Raw genomic sequence first — 20,915 nt, 5'->3', positions numbered from 1 at the left:
CACAGCTATATTTATTTGAAGGTCAAACATCACCTCCCCCATGTTTAGTCCGACTCCATTTAAATAATTAGTGTCTCGGTAGCAATCATTAACCGCTATCAGACATTTTTAAATTGATCATTATAATCATGGCTGCCGTTGCTGCTGTTTGATCACTCCCACAAACACTGTTTGGTTGTCACGTTTCCTTGGAATAACATAAAAACCCGCACAAAAACAAACAAAAAACGATTGGGCTGCGTTGTGAAGCGGTGATCACGTGATGAACCTGAGGAACCTGAGAAGCACAGTACCTGGGGGGGGGGGGGGGGCGGTGAGGGGCTACACCTGAGGCAAGACACATTTCCAGACTCAACACAAACTGTTCCTTGTTGTATGAACTAAAAAAAAAAACTTTCCCAAACCGTGTCAAAATACATTTAGACAAGGAAGCAGGCGCACAGCGTGATCACGTGACACCTCCCTCGGTGCCATTAGGCGTAATTGATACCGTCGGCCGCATTCTCTGACGTGTGACGCCAGCCAATGCGCTCCCTGCAGCCGCTGTGGGTTTGCCCCGCCGAGCTTCACCCTGCCAGGCCAGTCCCGGACCAGGTGGCGAGGAGACCGGATCAAGATGAGGACCGTCCTCCTGTTCGTCATGGTAGGTCCAAAATGCCGTTCATCCGCGTCGTTATTGATTATTCATAAAAAAAAAAAAAAAGTTGGAAAGGACTCATCAGTTTATCTGCATTATCTGCTGCAGCCCAAAGTCTCCACAAAGAGATGTACGATGTACAATTACATGCATTTGGCCGTTTTTTTTTAAATTTGTTTTTATTGTGCCAAAGCACCTGATCAGGTAATCACCGTTTGGGGCGACCGATGTAATTCCCTTGCGGGCTACATTAGAAACGTGCTTGGCTCGATTGAATTCAGCGGAAATAACCTCAAAGCTTGTCATTATCTGATGGAAAACAAGTCAGAGGAGCTCCTGACCGCAAAGAAAAGAAAGTCACATCATGCGGATGAGATCGTGAGTCAGTCGTTCAAATAGCTGTATTCAAAGTGCTCCTGAATTCATTATTCTCATTATATTAAAATTCATGTCTCGCTAATGCCATTACATCATTTGTAATATAGTATAATGCATAATATTAGACTCGTATAGTTATAAGGAGTATTATATATAAGGCAAATTGTCCACAGTTTGTCCAACTGATGTGTTTGTTGTCAGGGACTGTTTTATTTGGAAAAGTAACACAAACAGGTAGCTCTGATGTGCCATAATTAAAGATCATTAAAAGCTGTGGGAGCACAATGAAAATACGAAGTTGGTTTGAGGTGGTTGGTTTGGTTTGAGCTCCAAATCAGCAAAGAGAAAGGACAGAGCTGCAGAATCTGTTACATTTTTGGCAATGGCTCAGAGCAGAGAGCTGATTGAAGCATAGGCTGGCTCATTAGGGTGTTTGTGTGCTCATTCCTTGGAACTAATTTTCTCTTTCGTGCCTGTGTTTGGTCTGGCTTGTTTTGGAAATACAAGATGTGCGTTCTAAACAGGAAAGACTAAAAATAAAATTCTATTATCTGCAGCGTCAGGTTCACTATGTGCGGTTAAACAAGTGTGCTTTTGCTTTGCCGGGGTTGGGACGCTGCTTCATCGGCCTCGGGTCAGATTCACACCTCACAGCTTAGAAGCATTCTATTATAAAAGCATATAATTATAATAACAATAAAGTACCAGAGTACCAAAGTTTGGAAACACTTTCCCGTTCGTTTGATGAATACACAAATAAGATTTAGCTATAATATACATGCATCACTATTTATATTTGTATGAGCAGGACAGGAATGTCAAGATTTTTTTTCCAATTTCTAAAGTGTTTTACATAAACTTTAGATGTTTAAATTTTATATAGCATACACATTTCTGTATATTTATAGTAGTTTGTTATTATTGATAGGGAATAAAAGTAAATCAGTGTTGATAAGTTGTGCCAATTAAATATTACAGATTAATTAAAAAATTAATTAATAAAAAAAAAAAAAGATTTCTCTGTGACGGCCTTCCCTCTTCCCTCTTGTTTCAGTTTGCATTGGCAGCCGTGGACGAGTGTCGCAGCAGGCTGAATCCGAAAAGCCGTGAAAAACGGGTAACTGTGTGGAATTGTGAAGTCCTATAAAAATTTTTTGCTTCTGCCCGAAAGGGAAAAGAAAAAAAAAAAAAAAAAGAAAGAAACAAACTGAACAAACGACATGTGTGATTGACAGGAGCTTTTGGAGCGAGTCAAAAGAAGGTGGGTTTTGTCTACCTTAGAGTTAACAGAGGAAGAGCCTGGTCCATATCCCAGAAGACTTTCACAGGTGAGGATTTGATTTTGTCAATTTTGCAAATGATATCAAAAATCGGTGCTGTTGCTCAGCACTGCGGCTATGACGGGTCTGCGAAGAAGTGCAGCCCAGTTGCTTATGTGTTTTCTCTCTAGATGTACAACAACAAGTCCAACCAAGTGGGAAAGAGCCACAAGTTCAGGATCAGTGGAATGGGAGTGACTGAGGAGCCACTGGGAGTTTTCTCCATTCAAGAAGATACCGGAATTGTCATCGTCCATAAACCCATCGACAGAGAGAGATACAGTCTCTTCCATGTGAGCTAGTGCTGGATCACCATACACTGATTAATTGCGCTTCACGTTGCTTTTAAACCTTCAGACTAATTTTAACGTGACCTTTCACCTACAGATTAAGTTTGATATCTTAGACAGAGACACCGGTGAAAAAATAGACAAGGAGCTAGCGTTCGATGTAGAAGTAAAGGACATCAATGACAACGCACCTAGATTTTCACATCCAGAGATCCAAGCCGACGTGATGGAAAATACAGCAGAGGGTGAGGACGCACTTGTGCTATGATTGAAGAGAGAAAAACGTAATAGTTTCAAACGCAGACTTCAACTTTCATCCTGTGTTCTCCCCTCCCATTGCCCAATTCCTTTTTCTGTAACATGTTCGCTCTTGTGTGTCCCTTCTTTAATTTCGCCAAGGGTTCTTGTCAGTGCAGCTGCACGTCACGGACCCAGATGAAGAAAACACTCCGAGCTCTACATTCACTCTCAGGGTGATTTCACAGAAGCCACCAGAGCCCAAAATTTATCTGAGGAAGATTGATGACTTGCTGACCCAGCTCAGATTTGAAGGGTGCTTCAACTACGATGTGAGGTTCAAAGACACGTCCTGGGCAGCAGCATACACACACCCACACACACACACACATAATATCTGACAAATGTCATCTTTTCTATCTATTCCAGAAAATAAAGCGATATGAAATTATTGTTGAAGCAAAAGATCATGGAACACCATCTCTTTCCTCGACTGCGGTCATTACTCTCAATGTGGTTGACTCAAACACCCATCTGCCAACATTCAAAGAGACTAAGGTAAGGTCGGAAATGGTACTGCTGCAATGAGTCGAGCTGCTCTTGAGAAAGATGTTTGATGTTAGACTTGAATGTGTTCTGCCTGTCCAGTACCACGGTGAGGTGGAAGAGTCAGTTCTCAAAGATGACATTTTGAGAATTGCGGTCGACGACAAGGACGTCCCGAAGACGCCTGGCTGGCGTGCCAAGTACTTCTTCATTAAAGGAAATGAAGGAGGAAACTACAAAATTGAAACTGACCCGGAAACAAATGAGGGCATTTTGAGTGTAATCAAGGTAACTGTCTCCCTGACTCCATCACAGACTTTATTCACATTGGGCTGAACTCAAAGCTCAACAACATGCTTTACATGAAGAGCATTAGCAGCTGCACTGACCTAAACCTGTGTGTTTCTACCAGGGGAAAGATTTCGAGAAGACAACTTTAACAACTCTGGAGATCGGAGTTGAGAATGAGGAACCCTTATTTGTTTGCCATGCTGGATCAAGTGGACCGGCCAAAGCTCCGCCGTCAAATTCAATCAATGTCACGGTCAAAGTGATTGATATCAATGACCCACCGCACTTTTTGAATGAAAAAAATAGCATATACATGAAGGAAGAGGAGCAGCCAGGAATGGTGCTGTTCACGCCAAACGTTCATGATGTCGACTCTGACACAAGCAAGATCAGGTTTGTGCCAACAGCTGAACTTATTGCCACATTGTGAATGCAATATTTCAGCCCCGTCAGTGCTTCATTATCATATCCACGCCACTTATTTACTGAGAGAAAACCCAAATCAATGAAACTCTAGTCCACTTTTTTACTGTTACTGTACTGTAGCTCAGACCGCTCAGTTTTTTGGCTGACAGTCTCCTGCTTTGTTGTATTTGGGCCCCAGACCACACGGACATAAGGAGATTTATTTAAAAGAAGAAGACCGTAAATGATCACTGGAAGCAGGCATTTGACTTCTGATAGCTATATAATTATTAGAGGCTCTAAATTAGTCATCAAATCAATTTCTGGGCATTTACGCTGTTTGAATTTACATCTACCAGTTCTGCAATATGTATGCTCTACTCTTCACTCCCTCCTACCTGCAAACAGATATAAGATAGCTAATGATCCAGCTGGCTGGGCAACCATTGATCCGAAAACGGGAGAAGTCAAATCAGTGAAAAAAATGGACAGAGAGTCACCCCATGTAGAGAATGGCATTTACAAACTCCTCGTCATTGCCATAGATGATGGTATGAATGATTTTTCCTGTTTACTGTAACGGAATCAAACAAGTTATATAACATGGCCAATTGGTGAACTAGATGGAGCTAATGTCGTTTTCCTTTGTGTTCCTTTACTAAGGTGAGCCTCCAGCTACAGGTACAGCCACTGTCCTTATCCACCTCAATGATATCAATGACAACAAGCCTTATCTGGTCAAGAAGAGCGTCATCCTTTGTGAAAACAAGGAAAAGATGGTCATGTTGCCCGTCAGAGACAATGACACCCATCCTTACAGTGGGCCTTTCACCTTCTCTCTGGGAGGTGATGACAAAATCCTGAAGCAATGGAAATTAGAGAAATCCTTTGGTGAGTAAATATCTGTACACCCACCTAACAGGGAACACCCATTTATTACAAATAACTTAAAGTGCACCAGCTAGAATACACTTACACTGATTTGCAAACAATCAAACGAAACAGTGAACTTTTCCACTTCGTGCCGCTCTGCGCCAACACGCCCAAAACAGTCTGTCAAACAAAAGCAGGTATTTGCTACTGCGGGACAAGGGACATTGCTAGCACATGACATCTTCCTCACCAAAAAAGTGATGCCACTGTAATACCAACTTCATTCACAAGTTTCAGACCCATTTCCAAAACATGCCGACCAAAAGCCAAAGAGAGAGAGAAATAGAAAGAGATTGGGCTGGGAAAGGCTCCTCTAATGTGATGAGGAAGCACCAGGCCCAGGAGCATCAGCGGACTCCGCCTAGATACCTATGGCATGCTAAAAAAAATGAAGAGAATGAGCTACCAAGAAACTAAAACATGTAACTGGAGCCTACAAACTGAGGACAGACAGAGGGAATGTCACACAAGAAAAAAAATCTCTACCCTTAGAATTACAACACACCTCTCTTTGCATTCCCCAACAGGTGAGGAAGTTGGCCTTGTCAGCTTGAGCAAACTCTATAATGGCAACTTCTCCGTGCCCCTGGTGATTAAGGACCAACAAGGCGTGGGTGGACAGGAAACCATTCATGTGATTGTGTGCGACTGTGGAAAGGGAGATGTTTGCAAAAGTAAAATGGTGTCCTCAGTGAACCTTGGACCGGCCGCTATTGGGCTGATTTTTGCAGGCTTGCTATTATTGCTCTGTGAGTACAAAAATAAATAAAGGCATTAACCAGACTCACACAGTTGTACTCAAGCAGTTACATTTTCACATGTATTTTGTAAGTTCAGCAGTTATTGGTTCATGGTGGTATACATTAATAATTTGTTGTATGTGAACTCTTATTCGTGCTAATGTGTTTTTCCACAGTACTCCTACTCGCCCTTGTGTGTAAGAATGGAAGGCCTATTTTACCTAACCATATGGTGGATGATGGCAACCAGACTCTTATCCAATACAACCAAGAAGGAGGGGGCGCTGCATGCTCAGTGAGTCGTTTGCTTTGAGAGGGAATAAGATATTGACAGTAATTTCTACACCAGTCACACTACGTTGAACATTTTGGGAGTCTTCCTTACCATTTCCTTCCCTACCTATCGTCAGGCCACGCCTACTTTTCTTTTGACGCCTACGAATGGTATCACTTTGGCCGATGGCCAACATCAGAACACCATGCAGGTACTTGAATCTCTCCCCTCAGCTGCATCTCCTTCCCCCTCTCTTGACTAAATAAAAACAAAGGAGTTGGTGTGTGGAAACACAGTTGACTCATGCCAAAGTCTTTTGTACTTCTACACCAATGATTGACAGGTATGAGATCAAAGGATATGTCTTTTTGCACTATAATAAACATGTTGTACATGGGGTATGGTTAACTTGCAAAGTTTGACACATCACATAATCGGTATTGTCATTCGTACGCAGAAGGACTACTTGTTCAGACAGGTTGATATTGTGACAGAATGCTTTGTCAAATTTTGTAGACAAATATGTAAAATATCCAAAAATGTTCAACTTATTTTGACTCGACTCTTCTTCATTCATTCCCTCCGCTCCACTAGATCAGTAAGACGGATGAAACAGTGGCACTGGACGAGTTTCCAATCAACTCGTCAGCCACTTGGGTGCGTAAAAAGGTCTTCAAATAGCATGTTTTTATGTCTTTATAAGAGAAAACATAATGGGGATTTAAAGGGATGATTTTTCAGTGATGAAACAAGCCAAATCTGTAGTTCATATTTAATCAGTAATAGTATGTTGTCCTACTGTAAGCTGACTTCAATCCTGACTATATTTCCCCTACAGATGAACGCTAACATGACTTCAATAGGAGGACAATATCATAAGGACCTGGATTGGAAGGTACTGGTGAGCGATCATGGGTATCTTCAGGCACACTCTCGCCGAGCAGGATATTTTGGATTCCTTCATTAATATATTTTTACCACATCAGTGGAAAAAAGAAAATGTAAAAAAATCCCCTAAAAGTCAGAACACAGCGGTTATATAATCTACGTAGCAAGTCACTAACACGAATTCCTCGTTAGATGTTATTAAACGAAGCAGCAGCTGAACACGGTTTAGCTCGTCCAATGGCAAAATTCCTCCATCATTGACGTAAAAGCAAATATGGATGGTGCTGGATTTGAGGAGCAATGTACTAAAACTTTTTAAATTAAGGAGGAGAGGAGTTTTTAAATTTGATATAATAGGTGAAAATCCTAACCAATTTTAGGATTTTCCACAGTGTGTTTATTATTTGTCTAATCTAAAAGAGCAATATCTACATTAGCTATTAAGATCTATGTGCGGACAATGAAGTGAGGTATAACCCTGAAACTTGTTACTGTCTGCATTAATTGTAGTCACTACTGTAGGCCACATGCAAATAGGTTGCGTCAGTTGTTTAAGGCAATTCCACAACATTTTTATGAACGTTGCGTCATAGTTTGACCTCATAGCTTTAATATCTTCATCTCACCACCTTTAATCCACAAGATGGTGCTTAAGGGAGCTCAGAAGAAAATTTGTTTTGGCTGTCAATTAATCAGCACAGTATGTTTCATTTCTTAATTGTAGTACTCTTCATGGAATGCAAGCATGATGAGCAACGTGAGTAATTCTCTCTCTCTCACACACACAGACACACACATATATATGAATTTGTATTGAATTTTCTTCCTATAAGAACTAACAATCCTCTCTGTCAACAGGGCAACTCAATGAGGTACCAGCACACTTTCAGCTTTGACCCACACATTGAATATTACCTTGAAAGGGTAGGAATTTGTCTGTTTTTGTCTGACTTTACATATGTCCCACTTGTCTTCACTGGCAGACAAGCTGTGTCTGAAGGTTGTCTGGAGGGGTAGACAGTAAAAAAGGGAATGTACGATGCTCTACTTAGGAGGGGGAGAGTGTGCATGTTTCAACTTGGGCCCTCCCCAAGTTGAAACATTTGAAACATCAGACTTTTTCCCCAAGTGTAAAAAGTGTGAAAAAGGTAATATCTTTATTTAAAACTGGCTGTGGACGAACACTAGCTATGCTAGAGGACTGTGGTGTGTAACTAATTTAGGTAGTTGTTTTTTTTTTTTTTTTTAACCTGTACAAGCTGCAATCGTGTTAGACTTTTAAATAATATCTGTAAATAACATAACGTGTTGGCATAAAAATGTACATTTGAATAGTTATAGACCTGGTAGGACCTCTTTTTGACCTAGAAATCTTTGTTTTTAACTCAATTCCACAGAAACTGCCTATGCTTGCAGCCGATGTACAACCAGCGTACCAACCGTATGAGTATGGCTACGAGGGAAAAGGAAGCTACTGTCAGTCACTGGATGAGCTGTCACTCAGCCACCTGGGAGATGATTTGGAGTTTCTGGATGATTTAGGGCCAAAGTTCAAGAACCTGGGAGGCATCTGTGACCAGAAAGTACAAGAAATGAACATGTTTTAAAGGGCATAGCTAGGATTTCCTAGGTTGTTTTTCATACAAAGTTCGTGATTCTAATCACAGATTAATCTGACCAGATTATCTGGTGCAAGAATATGTTACGATTGATGGATTTTGGGCAGCATGGCAGCAAAGTTCTTTGCGCTGTTGCCTCAACAAGAAGGTTGAGGGTTTGGTTTCCTGCCTGGGGCCTTTCTGTGGGGAGTTTGCATGTTCCTGTGCCTGCATGGGTTTCCTCCAGGTACTCAAGTTTCCTCCCACCGTCCACATCATGTTTAGGTTAGTTGGTGACTCTAAATTGCAAAAAAAAAAGAAAAAGTAGTGTGAGTGGCTTTTGAGTGCAAATGTCTGTCTGTCAGGGTGACCCTGCCCTCACCCATTGTGAGCTGGGATCGGCTGCAGCTGCCCCCATGCCTCGGAAATGGATAAACTGTAGAAGATGAATGAATGAATGAATTGACCGATTTTTTAATCTGTTATCATTAACATTTAACATTTTACCTAAACCTGTAAAAATGTGGTAGCACTGCTGAGCAAATTACAAGTTTTGTTGATTCCTAAAATGAATTGAACTAAAAACAAGCCCTGCAGTAAATGTAAATTTTTTTTTAAAATTGTTTAACATTCTTCAAATTGCACAGCACATAAATTACTTCATGACCTTGACTAAAGTTTGACGGTAACTATAGCATATAGTACACATGTAAGGATAAAGCTCATTGGCGATCCATAGCATCATTTTAGTTGTAAAACAAGAACTTTTTTGAACTTCTACCACAAAATTAAAATGAGATCAGGAAGATCAGCAAGGCTTTTAGATAAAACAGTGAAATGGAACAAGAAAGCAAATGCTATTAATGGCTACAAAGGAGTTGTGGGGTGTTATTGCTGGTACAAACAGTGGCGGCCAGTTAACAGATTTCATTGTCAGGATAAAGCAAGGAAATGATCCTGTTAAATCTTAACAAATTCTGAATGTAAATGTAATCGATGTCACATTACTTGTGAATGGGAAATTGAAAAGAAATTGGTTTCTACAGCAGCACACATCGCGGACGACTATGAACTACTTCAAGACAGACTCGCCTTCAGACAGAGTCGGAAAAATGTCAGATTAGATTTTAAAAATGCAAACATGACAAAGGAGCCAAAACGCCCTGAAACATTTAAGACCCTTAAATGATCTCCAAGTAAGGTCAGAGAAAATTTTCAAACCGGGTACAGAAAGACTCCAAAATCATTTGCAAGCTTTAAAACAAAAATAAGAGTGCAGTAACATTTGAAAAAAGAGTAATGTTTTTGTGTCTGTACGCCACATAACATGTAATTTACCCAGGGGTTGTCAAACTTTAGAACAAAGCTCTATTTGGATCTGAATATTGGACTGGCATCGACCAGCAAAACAAGGATCATGCAGCAGAGCCTGTATGTCACTCATTTGAAGATGAATTTAATGCACCACGTGGAATTTCATGCTCTGGTGAAACTTTGCATTTTGACGCAGTTGGGTGTGTTTGCTTGTTTTTTTTTTCCTTTGCTGCACTAAGAGTAACTGCTGCCATGTCAAGTGGCGGTTTTAGCTGGAAAGTATTATTTCTATGGTTGAAATTATAACCTAACATTATATTTATGTGTGGAGACTGGAAAATTTCATTGTATGGCTAGTATGCATGTTTTCATTCTGTACGTGTACCAAAAAAGCATTCTAAAAGATTCTTGATAAGTAGCTGAAGATTTCGAAAGTCTTGGTCAGTGGTGCTAATGAAAATGTGTGTGTTTTGTTGTTTATGGCCTTTGCTCACATTTAGAAATTTGTGTTTGACATTACTTAATGATATGCTGGTGGTAATTTCTGGGGTAACCTTTTTATGTGGTGAAGGGGGGGAGGAAAAAAAAAAAAAAAAAAGGTATTCATGATTTCAAGTTAGTACGATAAGCTGAAAATAAAGTAAGCACCTTGCCCTCTTATCATGTTCCAGTGGCAAGACTGTGTGTATTAAAAATGGACAGCTTTCTTAAGCCTTCCACACCAATGGTCTCATATAAGAACTGTTCCATGAACTGCAGAATATAAAGAGGGTGTCAATAAGGGAGTGGTAACAGTAGATGTCATTGTCATTGGAAGTGTGTTTTTAGAGGGGCATAAAGCTGACTTGTGTTGACATTGAATTCTTGTGATAATCCACCCTGAAACGTTGTGTTGTGTGCTGAGTGAGCATTTCTCAACATTGTTTTTAAAACGCAAGCCAGCGCCTGTCTACAGTTTTTTATTTTCTGAAGACATGTCATCACCATTTCATGCCTTCAATTCTTATGAATTTGCTGCAAACAATGTCAGCCTATGCTTTTGCTGTTACGGCATTTATGACTTTCTGTAACCTGCATTTTAACAAGAGATGCCACACAACTTGTTTTACTTATAATAAATCAACTGCTCATTACTTGCTCTAAGCGAAGAGGCCAAGTGATTTAATGTGTGGTACATTTAAATACGGATGCAAATGTTTAACCCACATGCTGATTGCGAAGTTTAATCAGTCTAGTTTAGTTCAAATCAGATCTGGATTGTGCCACAAGAGGAGATTTTTTCTAAAGCAAAGCTATATTCAAAAACCACAAAAAATACAAAGTACCTGCATGCCTACTACAGCAAAAATACTGACAAACATCAGAAGAGCCAAGACAGTGCGACATCCATCCCCATGGTTGCACTTGTTCAACACAAACAAGTTCTGAACTTCCCCAGTAATCTCTAATCACATTTTCAAAAGCTTTTCCAGAGAAGGGATGGTATCATGTCAGCTGGCAAATTGCATCACAGGAATCATGAATCATGCCCAGCATGGACAATGATACTGTGTGTGAGAAACTTCATTTCATACCAGGATCCACAATTGATTCTCTAAACGTTTGTTGTCCTTTTAAATTCAATGCATGAAAGATTAGGAGTTGATGTGCCGGCTGGAAACAATCGAATACTCTCAGTTTAAAGGTCATGCCAGTACATTTTATGACCCGACATGAAATGGCGGAATGCTGAAAAGAAGAAATATTTGTTTCAAAGAAACAAGGTGGTTTTATCTGGCGTTCAGAAAAAGTTGATAAAATGAATGAATATATGATCATGCGACGAGATAGTTTGTTTTCACGACCTCTAAAGATAATTATTCTAACGGGGTTTGATAATTTAGAAATGAACCAAGTGCTGGTGGGCATTTTACAGAATGAGTTCTGTCATTTCATCATGATGCTTACAATGAAACCGTGTCAATTAGCTTATTACTGGAACAGTCTTGGACTTGATGTTTCTGTTCTAGTTTGTGCTGAACACCATCATCCAGCTTTCACAGAGCCGTAATCAGGCCTAGGATATAAAATGTACTTTTTGACCTACCCATAATTACCTGCCACTATGTTTTTCACAACGCAAGGTTAGTAAAATAGCACCAAAATCTGTTCATTAATTGCCCATTAATGGATTTTTAGTAGGGAACTATATTAATGACTGTTTTCTGAAGCTGTTAGCAGAAATATACACACACAGTACGAGAGCCGTCTCTTTTCAGTGAGCAAAGAAAAGAAGCGGCTCTGTAAACAGAGGCCATCACTACTGTCTGACCCGACTGACTGATCCTACTCAGATAACAGTTACGGTGGCCAGCCAGAGACAAAATCCAAATTAAAATCGCCACCACAGCAGCCGTAGCCTTTGGGTATTTTATTGTGTACAAAAGTAATCCATTATTAGTGAAGTGAACATGAGGCATGCCAGGCGCATGTAATGTCAGGCAAGTAAGCCTAATTATTTCATCCGCGTCAGGGGAGTGGCGGGTGCTAATTTTCAACCCTTTCCATAACTGCTTTCAGTGTGACAAAAGAGGCACACCTACTTATTTATTTATTTTGTAACTGAAAGAAGCTTAAAATAAATGCAGGACACGCAGTACAGTATGGACTTCAAAATAGCTTTAGTTTTGCTGTTAAATAATGAACAAAACAAAGTTCAAGTTCAACATTTGATTTAGTATGTGGTTATACATTTGAAGGTGTTGAACAATATCTCACATTTAACTTAATCTTTTTTCTATAATTATGGTGTCAAAATGTCACGTTTTTTTCTTTAAATGGACAGATTCAAAGTGTTAATGCTACTAGGTTGTGACGATGGCCCGGAGAAATTTGTGTGCAAGGCAGCAAATGTAAAACAGTTTAGCAGTTGCAAGGCTTGCGACAAAGTTTTGAACCACTTCATTCAAGTGAATTATTGCTTAAAGAAAAGGGTGCCAGTGTTGAGTCAGCCGATGAACAGATATGTCTGGAGATTTCTTCAGATGTTCCAGGCCGCAAGTCTTATACACTATCAGTGAACGTGGAAAATGATTATTTATTTTTTTTAGTTTATTTTAAAAATTAGAAGGAGGGATGAAATCGTGGTTATGGAAAATAGACTGGAAATGTTTTTTTTTTTTTTTTTTGTTGTTTTTTTAACAATCTTAGTCACTGGGTAAAGATCCAGGATGAAATGTGTTTTTAATTATAATATCACCAGTATTTGACAATATTGATGTTTTCAACAGTCAGCATATTATTTTCTAATCTCAATATTATCAAATCAAATCAACTGTAATTAATTATCATGACAGAGTTACATCAAAGCACTTTATATAAATCAGATCTGGACCAAACTCTTTACAGATTTATTTAAAAAGAGCCAACAAATCCCTCCATGAGTCAGCACTTGGTCACACTACTTTTAAGAGGCAGAAATCTCGGACAGGCTCAGGTTTATATATTTATCTATATCAATAATCAAAATGTTTTAAATATTCAACATCAATCAAATGTGCTTTTAAGTGTTTCTAAAGCAGTTTTGAAACACTAACCATTTTTAAGGCTACTCACAAACTTTAACTAAGATGAAACCCACATCCAAGACAAGATTCCACTTATCTAAACAATAGCTGATCATATCACAGGCCCTCCCACTTTGATGAACATACATTTTTCACGACCAGAGCACGCTGTGACAGGTTCAGCCAGGTGCATTCAGGGGAAGACTGTGTGAAGGACTAAACTTGAAAACTGCACATTATCTTCACATTAACATGGGGACAATACCCGTCTGTGTTTTGATGCTGCTGGTAAGAATCTATGTTGGGTGGCAGCACTTTGATGCCTCCATCTGCTTCTGTTTTCGAAATAACTTTCTTCTCAACAACTATTTATATGAATGAATATAAGCATTTATTATTTGAATCTACACAATAACTGTAACTTCTGTTTACCAAGAACTGAAACAACTGTGGCGGAAAAATGCTTTTGCTTCTGGTCGTCAGCAGTGTCAACTATTCCCTGAAACAGGGAACTTTGGAAGTTAAAAATTAAATATGTATTAAATATATCTCCACTGCAAGATTAATACAAAAGAACCTGTTTTAATTTAATGTGGTGTTTTTGCAGTGTTTGGGAGCTGATGGTTTATCTTCAGAGGTTATCCGGCGACAAAAAAGAAATTGGATCATAGATTCCTTTACAATCGATGAGGGCTATAGTGGAACTTACCCATACACACTCGACAAAGTAAGTATCTGCCTATGGAGTTACCAGATATGACAGGCCAACAGCGCGAATGCCGAGCTAAAGGAAAATTGTTACTAATTCCCTGCCATTGTGTTCTTACGCTGTCCAGGTGAATGTTGAGAAGACATTCCCCGTTTTTAAAATACGTGGTCAAGGTGTCGATGAGGAACCCAAAGGCATATTGAAAATTGACAGTGAGACGGGAGAGATTACAATCCACGGCCCAGTTGACTATGAATCACACAAAGTGATTAAGGTGTGTGTGTGTGTGTCGTGAGGGATCTTGGGATGTGGGTCATGATGGTGGAGTTTTGCTTCTAACTGCCTGCAGTGTCAGTGCCTTTGTTTCGCAAGAGAGGCACACCTTCTCTTTTTTACTGAAAGAAACTTAAGATAAGAAAAGCATGTAAGCATCAAAATGATGAGCACTCGGTCACCCAGTACAGAATTAAGGACTTCAAAATAGCTTTAGTTTTGTTGTTAAATAATGAACAAAAAAGTTCCAAGTTGAAGGTGTTCAACAGTATCTCACATTTAACTTAATCCTTCCTTTTTTCTATAGTTAAAGTGTCGACATTTATTATATCACATCATTTATTATTCTTAAATTGATAGATTACAAGTGTTGATGAGGAACCCAAACGAGATTATTGAGTATACCCTATTGAGTATGAATCAGACAATGTGACTAAGGTGCGTGTGTGTGCGACAGCGCGGGATCTGGAGATGTGGGATATGAGAGGGAGTTTTGACATCTCACAATTTTTGCTTTCGCTTTACAGCTGGTTTTCCTGGCACTTGATAAATACAGCCATGAGATCGACACACGTCTGGGTATTGAGATTCAGATCATCGACGCAAACGACAATGCTCCAAAGTTTGACTATGATGTGTATGAGGTCACCGTGAAGGAGTCGACTTTACAAGGTGTCTTGAAAGCAACTTCCTGATGTACTCTTCAGTGGTACCACTATGAAATGACTATTTGAACGAATTAAAGTTGCTTTGACTGTCAAAATGTCCAAAATGAAATAACACAGTTATTTCTCTTTTGTAACTGACAGGCACTGTTTTGACTACCATCAGAGCAACAGATCTTGACTCCGGGAACAACCAAATTTTCACTTTCCGATTAGTTTCGTTCAGTCCTAAGTCGGATGAACTAGAGTTCTTCTTGACTCAGGACTCTCAGTCTGGCACTGGAACCATTTCATTTAAAGGGTGTCTCAACCACGAGGTGAGAGGACTGCTGCCTAGCATAATTCTCAAATCAAAATCATCAATTTAGAATCTGTTGATCTTTGAACTTCCCTGTTTTTAAATGTAAAATTGTTTTAGAAAGTGACTGACTGCTATAATCCACCAGAAAGCAGAAAAGTACACAATTATAGTGGAGGCGAAAGACCACGGAGAAAAGGTACAGCTCTCCAGCTCCTGCACCATCATTGTCAACATAGAAGATGGAAATAACCACCCTCCTGTGATCACAGGACAAACGGTGAGCTACTACTTCATTCAAATACTTTGACCGAAATGACAGTCCTTGCCTATAATACATCAATCTCTTTCAAAATAAAAGTTTAACTCTGGTTTTTTTACCCAAGGGTCCCGGGAAGGTGAAAGAAGGACAAGAAAATGTTCTTGTTTCCCGTGTGCAAGTTCGCGATGAAGACATGAAAGGTACGGCAGCCTGGAGAGCGAAATACCAAATCTATGGAGACACAAGCAACAGCTTCAGAATCACTACCGATCGTGAGACAAATGAGGGACTGCTCTATGTGAATAAGGTATTGTAACTGTGCTCATACATACAGAAGTACTGAAACAATCTTTTCAAGGTACCCTCCAGAAATAATTGGTGCAAACTGTCGAGCTTTGACCGAGCTTTGATCACAAAAAAAATACCAGGCCTCTCCAAGGGAATCAAGCATAATACACCAAAGGGCTAAAGCAGGTTCAACTGTGTATGTTATCGTACTAACAGTGGACTTCAGTTTATGTCTGTCCTTGTTTTAGTTATCGTTACAGATCCTGCTCAGGCACGACTCCAAAAGCTGGACAATGAGGAAGAAATCTTTAACCCACAATAACTATTTTCCACAATATTTTTCTTTAACATGTTGAAGCAGCCATTTCGTCCACACTTTTTTCTCTTTTAGTTCTTTATTAAAATCCGTGACACTTTTAAAGCATTCTATGTTTTATATTATACTGTATAGTAAAAAACAAGTTTTTATGTCAAACGTTTTGGCCTCTTTGGCACACAGCACCAGCAGCGCAAGCATTTCGAGAGAGTGTGATCAAATTTGATCTTCTTAGTAATTCATAATACTTTTTCCGAATGTGTTAATAATACAAAAATCTGCTACTGCATGAGCATGATGTGACATATCATTGCATGAATGTCAAATTTGATTCAAACCAGAAGTCAACCTTTGTTCTTTTGCAGAGTCTGGACTATGAGGAGACTGCTATGTGGAATATAACAGTCGCCGTGGAGAATGAAATCCCCTATTTTTTGTGCAAAGTGGAGAGTAGGCGCACCACTGGTCTTTGGGAAGTCAGCACACTTGGTGCTTCCCCCATTTCTGGCACAACAGTGACGGGGTTGGGAGTCAGACCATCCACCTATCAAGTAATAGTTGTTGTGCAGAATGTCAACGAGGCGCCTATCTTTGACAAAGTTAACCAAGAAGTTATGCTGTATGAGAACGTTGAGTCGGTACAGGAGCTGGCGACTTTCACAGCTAGGGACCCTGATAGCAGCAGCAAGGACACGTTTGTGTAAGTAAACAAACACGTTAACTACGTGAGCCGCTTACAGGACAACAAAAAAAATCTATGATAATATCATGACAGAACTTGAAAATGTCAAAACACAACGCACATGTTTCAGATACATAAAAGGAGAAGATCCTGCTGGCTGGGTTACAGTGGACCCCGTAACTGGAAAAGTAACCACAACACATAGATTTGACCGAGAGTCTGCCTTTGTGAATGAAAGCATCTATCGGGTGACGATATATGCCGCTGACAATGGTATGGCCTGGAGTACTATTAACATGCTGTATATGGTATCAACTTAGATTTTTTTGATCCCATGAAGGAAAATGTAAAAACCAGGTCTTGATTAACAGGTGAGCCTCCGATGACAAGCACCGCAACTCTTACCATCCACATTCAAGATGAGAATGACAACTCTCCTTTCCTCATTGAAACTATGATCGACATGTGTCATTCTGATGGAGCCTCCGAGGCCGAGATTACAGCTATGGACCTGGATAAGGACCCCTTCAGTGGACCTTTCACCTTCGTGCTCCACAGAGATTATGGGGGCAGATGGAAGGTCGAGCCTTCACAAGGTGATTCTGACAAACGCCAACATTGTCAACATTGCCAACAAGTCAAACTCTTGACAGTTTCTCAAGACTGCCACAATGAAGGATTTTTTTTTTTTTTTTATGTGACAACTCTCTTTGGCTTTGCAGGTTATACAGTCAAACTGATGAAGGAGAACACAGTACATTCTGGACTCCATGACCTAGTGCTCAAAGTCTCGGACTCTCAGGGTGTGACAGCATTCCGCAACCTGTCAGTTGCTGTATGCAACTGTTTAAACCCAAAGAAGCCAAACTGTCGCTCGGCCAAATTTATTTCATCAAGATTGGACGGGGGAGGAGTCGCTATCATTGTGTTAACCATCTTAATGCTTGCAGGTAGGAGACATATCTGAAAAACTTCAGTTGCCTTGTTTTGACTTTTCGTAAAACTTCCATTTTTTTATTGAAACATTATGTCCTAAATTAAATGTATTGCATGCTGTATATAATTTCAAGGATCACTTCTATACTTTTGTTTTAACCCTTTCTCACCAATAATTTGTAATGGCACATACTGCATTATCTGATATGTGGCTGTTTGTGGGGTCTTTTTATAATAAGGTTGTCTACTTTTGGCTGCTCTGATATCATGCAAGAGGAAATTTAACACAACCCTAGAGGGGGGTCCAGGGCAATATCTGAAACAATCAAACACGGAGGAACCAGGAACTGACTGCAAGGTAATTATATTGATATTCAAAAATATTTCAAAATGACCTGTATTTGATTATTACTCTCTTGCACTCTCAAAGATTCATGGCAGTACACACAAAGCCCCGATCTCGGTGTGTGCATGCTACTGTGTATTAAAATCATTTTTCAACAGTTAGAATTTGATATACTGAAACATGGAGACGGACATCATTCGGAAGAAAAGAAAATTCTGAAGCCTGTGAGTTGTGTAAAATCAACCTTAATAATCATAACTTATGACAAATATACTCTTTTTCAATTTGTTGCTCTCTGCTTTATTTTTGCAGCCATTCACTCAACCGCCAATTGTTAGAGTGACAGATCTTTCAGCGTACGGCAAGTCCCAAGCTGGATCCATTTTTCATCAGGTAAGGAAGCATGCAGGCATGAAAAGACATGACGATAAATGAAGTATATACTTGTGGTGATACTTGGGATTTAATGTATTTTTCATATAGAAACAAATTGGTTTAGTCCTTACAGTCAAAGATACACACTGGTTGTGTTCTTTTCATAAAATTTACAGACAAAGAGGAAAATGACAACTTAGGAGAAGGCTTTACACCTTAATGTTATAATTTATTAATATGTTTCTGAATGCTTTTTTATGTTCTTAAAAGAATTTTTAAAAATCTGATTAATCGTCCAGTAAAAATCAATTAAGGACAAATACCTTATTTTATTTTTTTTTTATTCTGGATAGTGACAAATAATTCAGATGATTGCAAGTGTTGTCAAGGCTCGAGATGTTTTTTTTTTTTTTTCCCCCTCCTCCCCAGGGAATGCACTTGTCCACCAGTAAAGTGGCTCAAACTTCAGATTACTTCGTGTCCCAGAAGAAAAACTTGGCGGAGCAAAATTTTTCACGCAGCAACTCTTTGCGTTGGGTAATGGAAACACTACTGTTGTTCCTTTTAAATGACTGAATCTGAGTAAGGCTGCAGTTCATTTAGTTCTGACCAGTGTCATGTTTGATTTTCTAGTCACAGAGAACAGCTTCAAACATAAACATGAGAGTGAATGCTCTGCAGAGAGAGTCTATGCGTCAGGTACTGCAATCTGTCCTAGAGTTCCTTATGTTATTGCTTTATTTTTTTCAGTCATTCCATAACTGTGGCATCACTTTGCACTTATTTAAAAAAAAAAAAAAAAAAAAAAAAAAAAGTTGATTTCATGCTGATGCTTTCGTTTTCCCAGAGCTTCAGAGGAAATTGGAGAACACACTTTCATCATATGAATAGTAAAATCCATTGTGAAACTCTGCTCAAAGCACTAAATCAGGTAATGACAACAACTATATTGGTCCTGTAAAGCTAAAGGTTGGGCTTTTATTTGTATCATTATTTTTTTGAATTTCTCCTCTTTCTTTCTGCTGTATACACTGTAGAAGCTGTACTCGCTTCAGGCAGCAGGAGCAGAACTGTGTGATTACACTCCTCACGTGTACGCTGAGGAAGGAGAGATGTGGGACAGCGATGAACTTGACGCCATCTCCATTCCTGATACTTCTTTTGACCCAGACTCATACCTTAACCTGGATTATAAATTTCATACTCTGGCCTCAATCTGCATGCCACGCGAAAGTCAATTCTACAGGACAGAAACCTCTTATATGACTGAAGAACATCAGACTCTAGTCCAAACTACGACTGTAGGCGAAAGCCATGAAAATGAATGCGGCAAAATGTTTGTAAATCATAGCTCTTTTGAATTCTAAATGATACATGGATATGGCAGGAGGAACATAATCTCATGCTACATTACATTTACCCACTGTCACAAATGACACTCCTACTGAAAGTCAATTGACTGCCTTGAACAATAGATAACAAAAGTGTCATGGAATTTTATGTTTCAGTTTTCAAAAATAGAGTGCTACACAATGAGAGCTGCGCAGCAGAACATAATGCAAAGATTAATATGATAAAGTGTTTGCCACAGTGCACCACAGTTATGCAGTCAGGTGCTTGGGAACACATTCTGGTGATTAAATAGCATTTAGAGTCATGGTGTGGTTGTAGGATCCGTTCAGAAAAGTTTTAGTGAATCACAAAAGTGTTATTTTCTAAGCTGTTACGGCCAAAAAGGTTTCTTTACATTACAGGTTACAGTGAATATTAATGCAATGGTGATATGTAGAAAGGACAGAGAAACTTGCGTCATATATTATATCTATATTTACACAGAAATACCATTATGCAAATTACGCTTCCAAGGAAGACAAGGTTTTCCGTCAGCCACGAAGCAGCTTGTCAAACAGGTTTCGGGTTTGTTGCTTCAGAGTTGCAGGTAAAAACATGGGTGCATTTTGTGAGCAGCTGCCAGTTTGTCAGCCTATATATGCAAGTCAATACAAGCCAGCGTATGTGTATTATCAAATAAAGTTGTCTGTGTTATACAAAGTGTGACCTTAACTTGCCACCTTTTTTTTTTTTTTTTTTTTTTTTATTCTTACGTTTGAATAAAACAAGAAAAATATATCATGTACAATTTCACCTAATGGTGAGCATCTATCTTCGGAACAACCTTTCAAAGATGCCGAACTTTCACATGCACAGTCATGTTGCGTAGACATACAGAGGTATACAAACTGCATTCAGATTGCCTACTAATGGGCCATTACCGTAACATTGGGCCCAGCTTTATCCGCATTAAGCAATCTGACAATGATCATTTTATAAATGTTTTCTATTAAATACTGACCTCTTGTGGTTATAGAA

At 39.3% G+C, this 20,915-nt stretch overlaps 2 protein-coding genes across 3 annotated transcripts; both read left to right on the top strand.

Moving 5' to 3' along the window:
* Positions 1 to 495: 495 nt before the first annotated feature.
* Positions 496 to 10,486, top strand: cdh26.1 (cadherin 26, tandem duplicate 1). 2 transcript variants are annotated; one of them, XM_029505533.1, is made up of 19 exons: positions 496 to 643; positions 2,070 to 2,132; positions 2,251 to 2,343; positions 2,466 to 2,627; positions 2,722 to 2,869; positions 3,024 to 3,193; positions 3,291 to 3,419; positions 3,510 to 3,695; positions 3,820 to 4,091; positions 4,512 to 4,654; positions 4,767 to 4,994; positions 5,564 to 5,785; positions 5,953 to 6,071; positions 6,187 to 6,261; positions 6,645 to 6,707; positions 6,889 to 6,951; positions 7,663 to 7,695; positions 7,797 to 7,862; positions 8,336 to 10,486. In XM_029505533.1, exons 1-19 carry the CDS (start codon positions 617 to 619, stop codon positions 8,543 to 8,545), a joined length of 2,472 nt encoding a protein of 823 aa, XP_029361393.1. In that variant the 5' UTR covers positions 496 to 616; the 3' UTR covers positions 8,546 to 10,486. The 2 variants fall into 2 exon arrangements, with proteins under 2 accessions (XP_029361393.1, XP_029361394.1); XM_029505534.1 differs by having other exon boundaries at positions 497 to 643; positions 6,889 to 6,945.
* Positions 10,487 to 13,561: 3,075 nt separating this feature from the next.
* LOC115045723 (B-cadherin-like) lies at positions 13,562 to 20,615 on the top strand. The gene is made up of 18 exons (XM_029505532.1): positions 13,562 to 13,683; positions 14,003 to 14,122; positions 14,232 to 14,378; positions 14,905 to 15,049; positions 15,187 to 15,359; positions 15,489 to 15,620; positions 15,727 to 15,909; positions 16,572 to 16,906; positions 17,019 to 17,161; positions 17,260 to 17,484; positions 17,611 to 17,838; positions 18,064 to 18,182; positions 18,329 to 18,394; positions 18,483 to 18,563; positions 18,975 to 19,082; positions 19,179 to 19,244; positions 19,393 to 19,476; positions 19,583 to 20,615. Exons 1-18 carry the CDS (start codon positions 13,648 to 13,650, stop codon positions 19,910 to 19,912), a joined length of 2,721 nt encoding a protein of 906 aa, XP_029361392.1. The 5' UTR covers positions 13,562 to 13,647; the 3' UTR covers positions 19,913 to 20,615.
* The last annotated feature ends 300 nt before the right edge of the window (positions 20,616 to 20,915 follow it).

The sequence above is a fragment of the Echeneis naucrates genome, chromosome 7 (genome assembly GCF_900963305.1).
Source record: "Echeneis naucrates chromosome 7, fEcheNa1.1, whole genome shotgun sequence".
In the NCBI taxonomy this organism is placed as follows: domain Eukaryota; kingdom Metazoa; phylum Chordata; class Actinopteri; order Carangiformes; family Echeneidae; genus Echeneis; species Echeneis naucrates.
The sequence above is the reverse complement of the archived record's forward strand: the minus strand, read 5'-3'. Positions and strand labels throughout refer to the sequence as shown.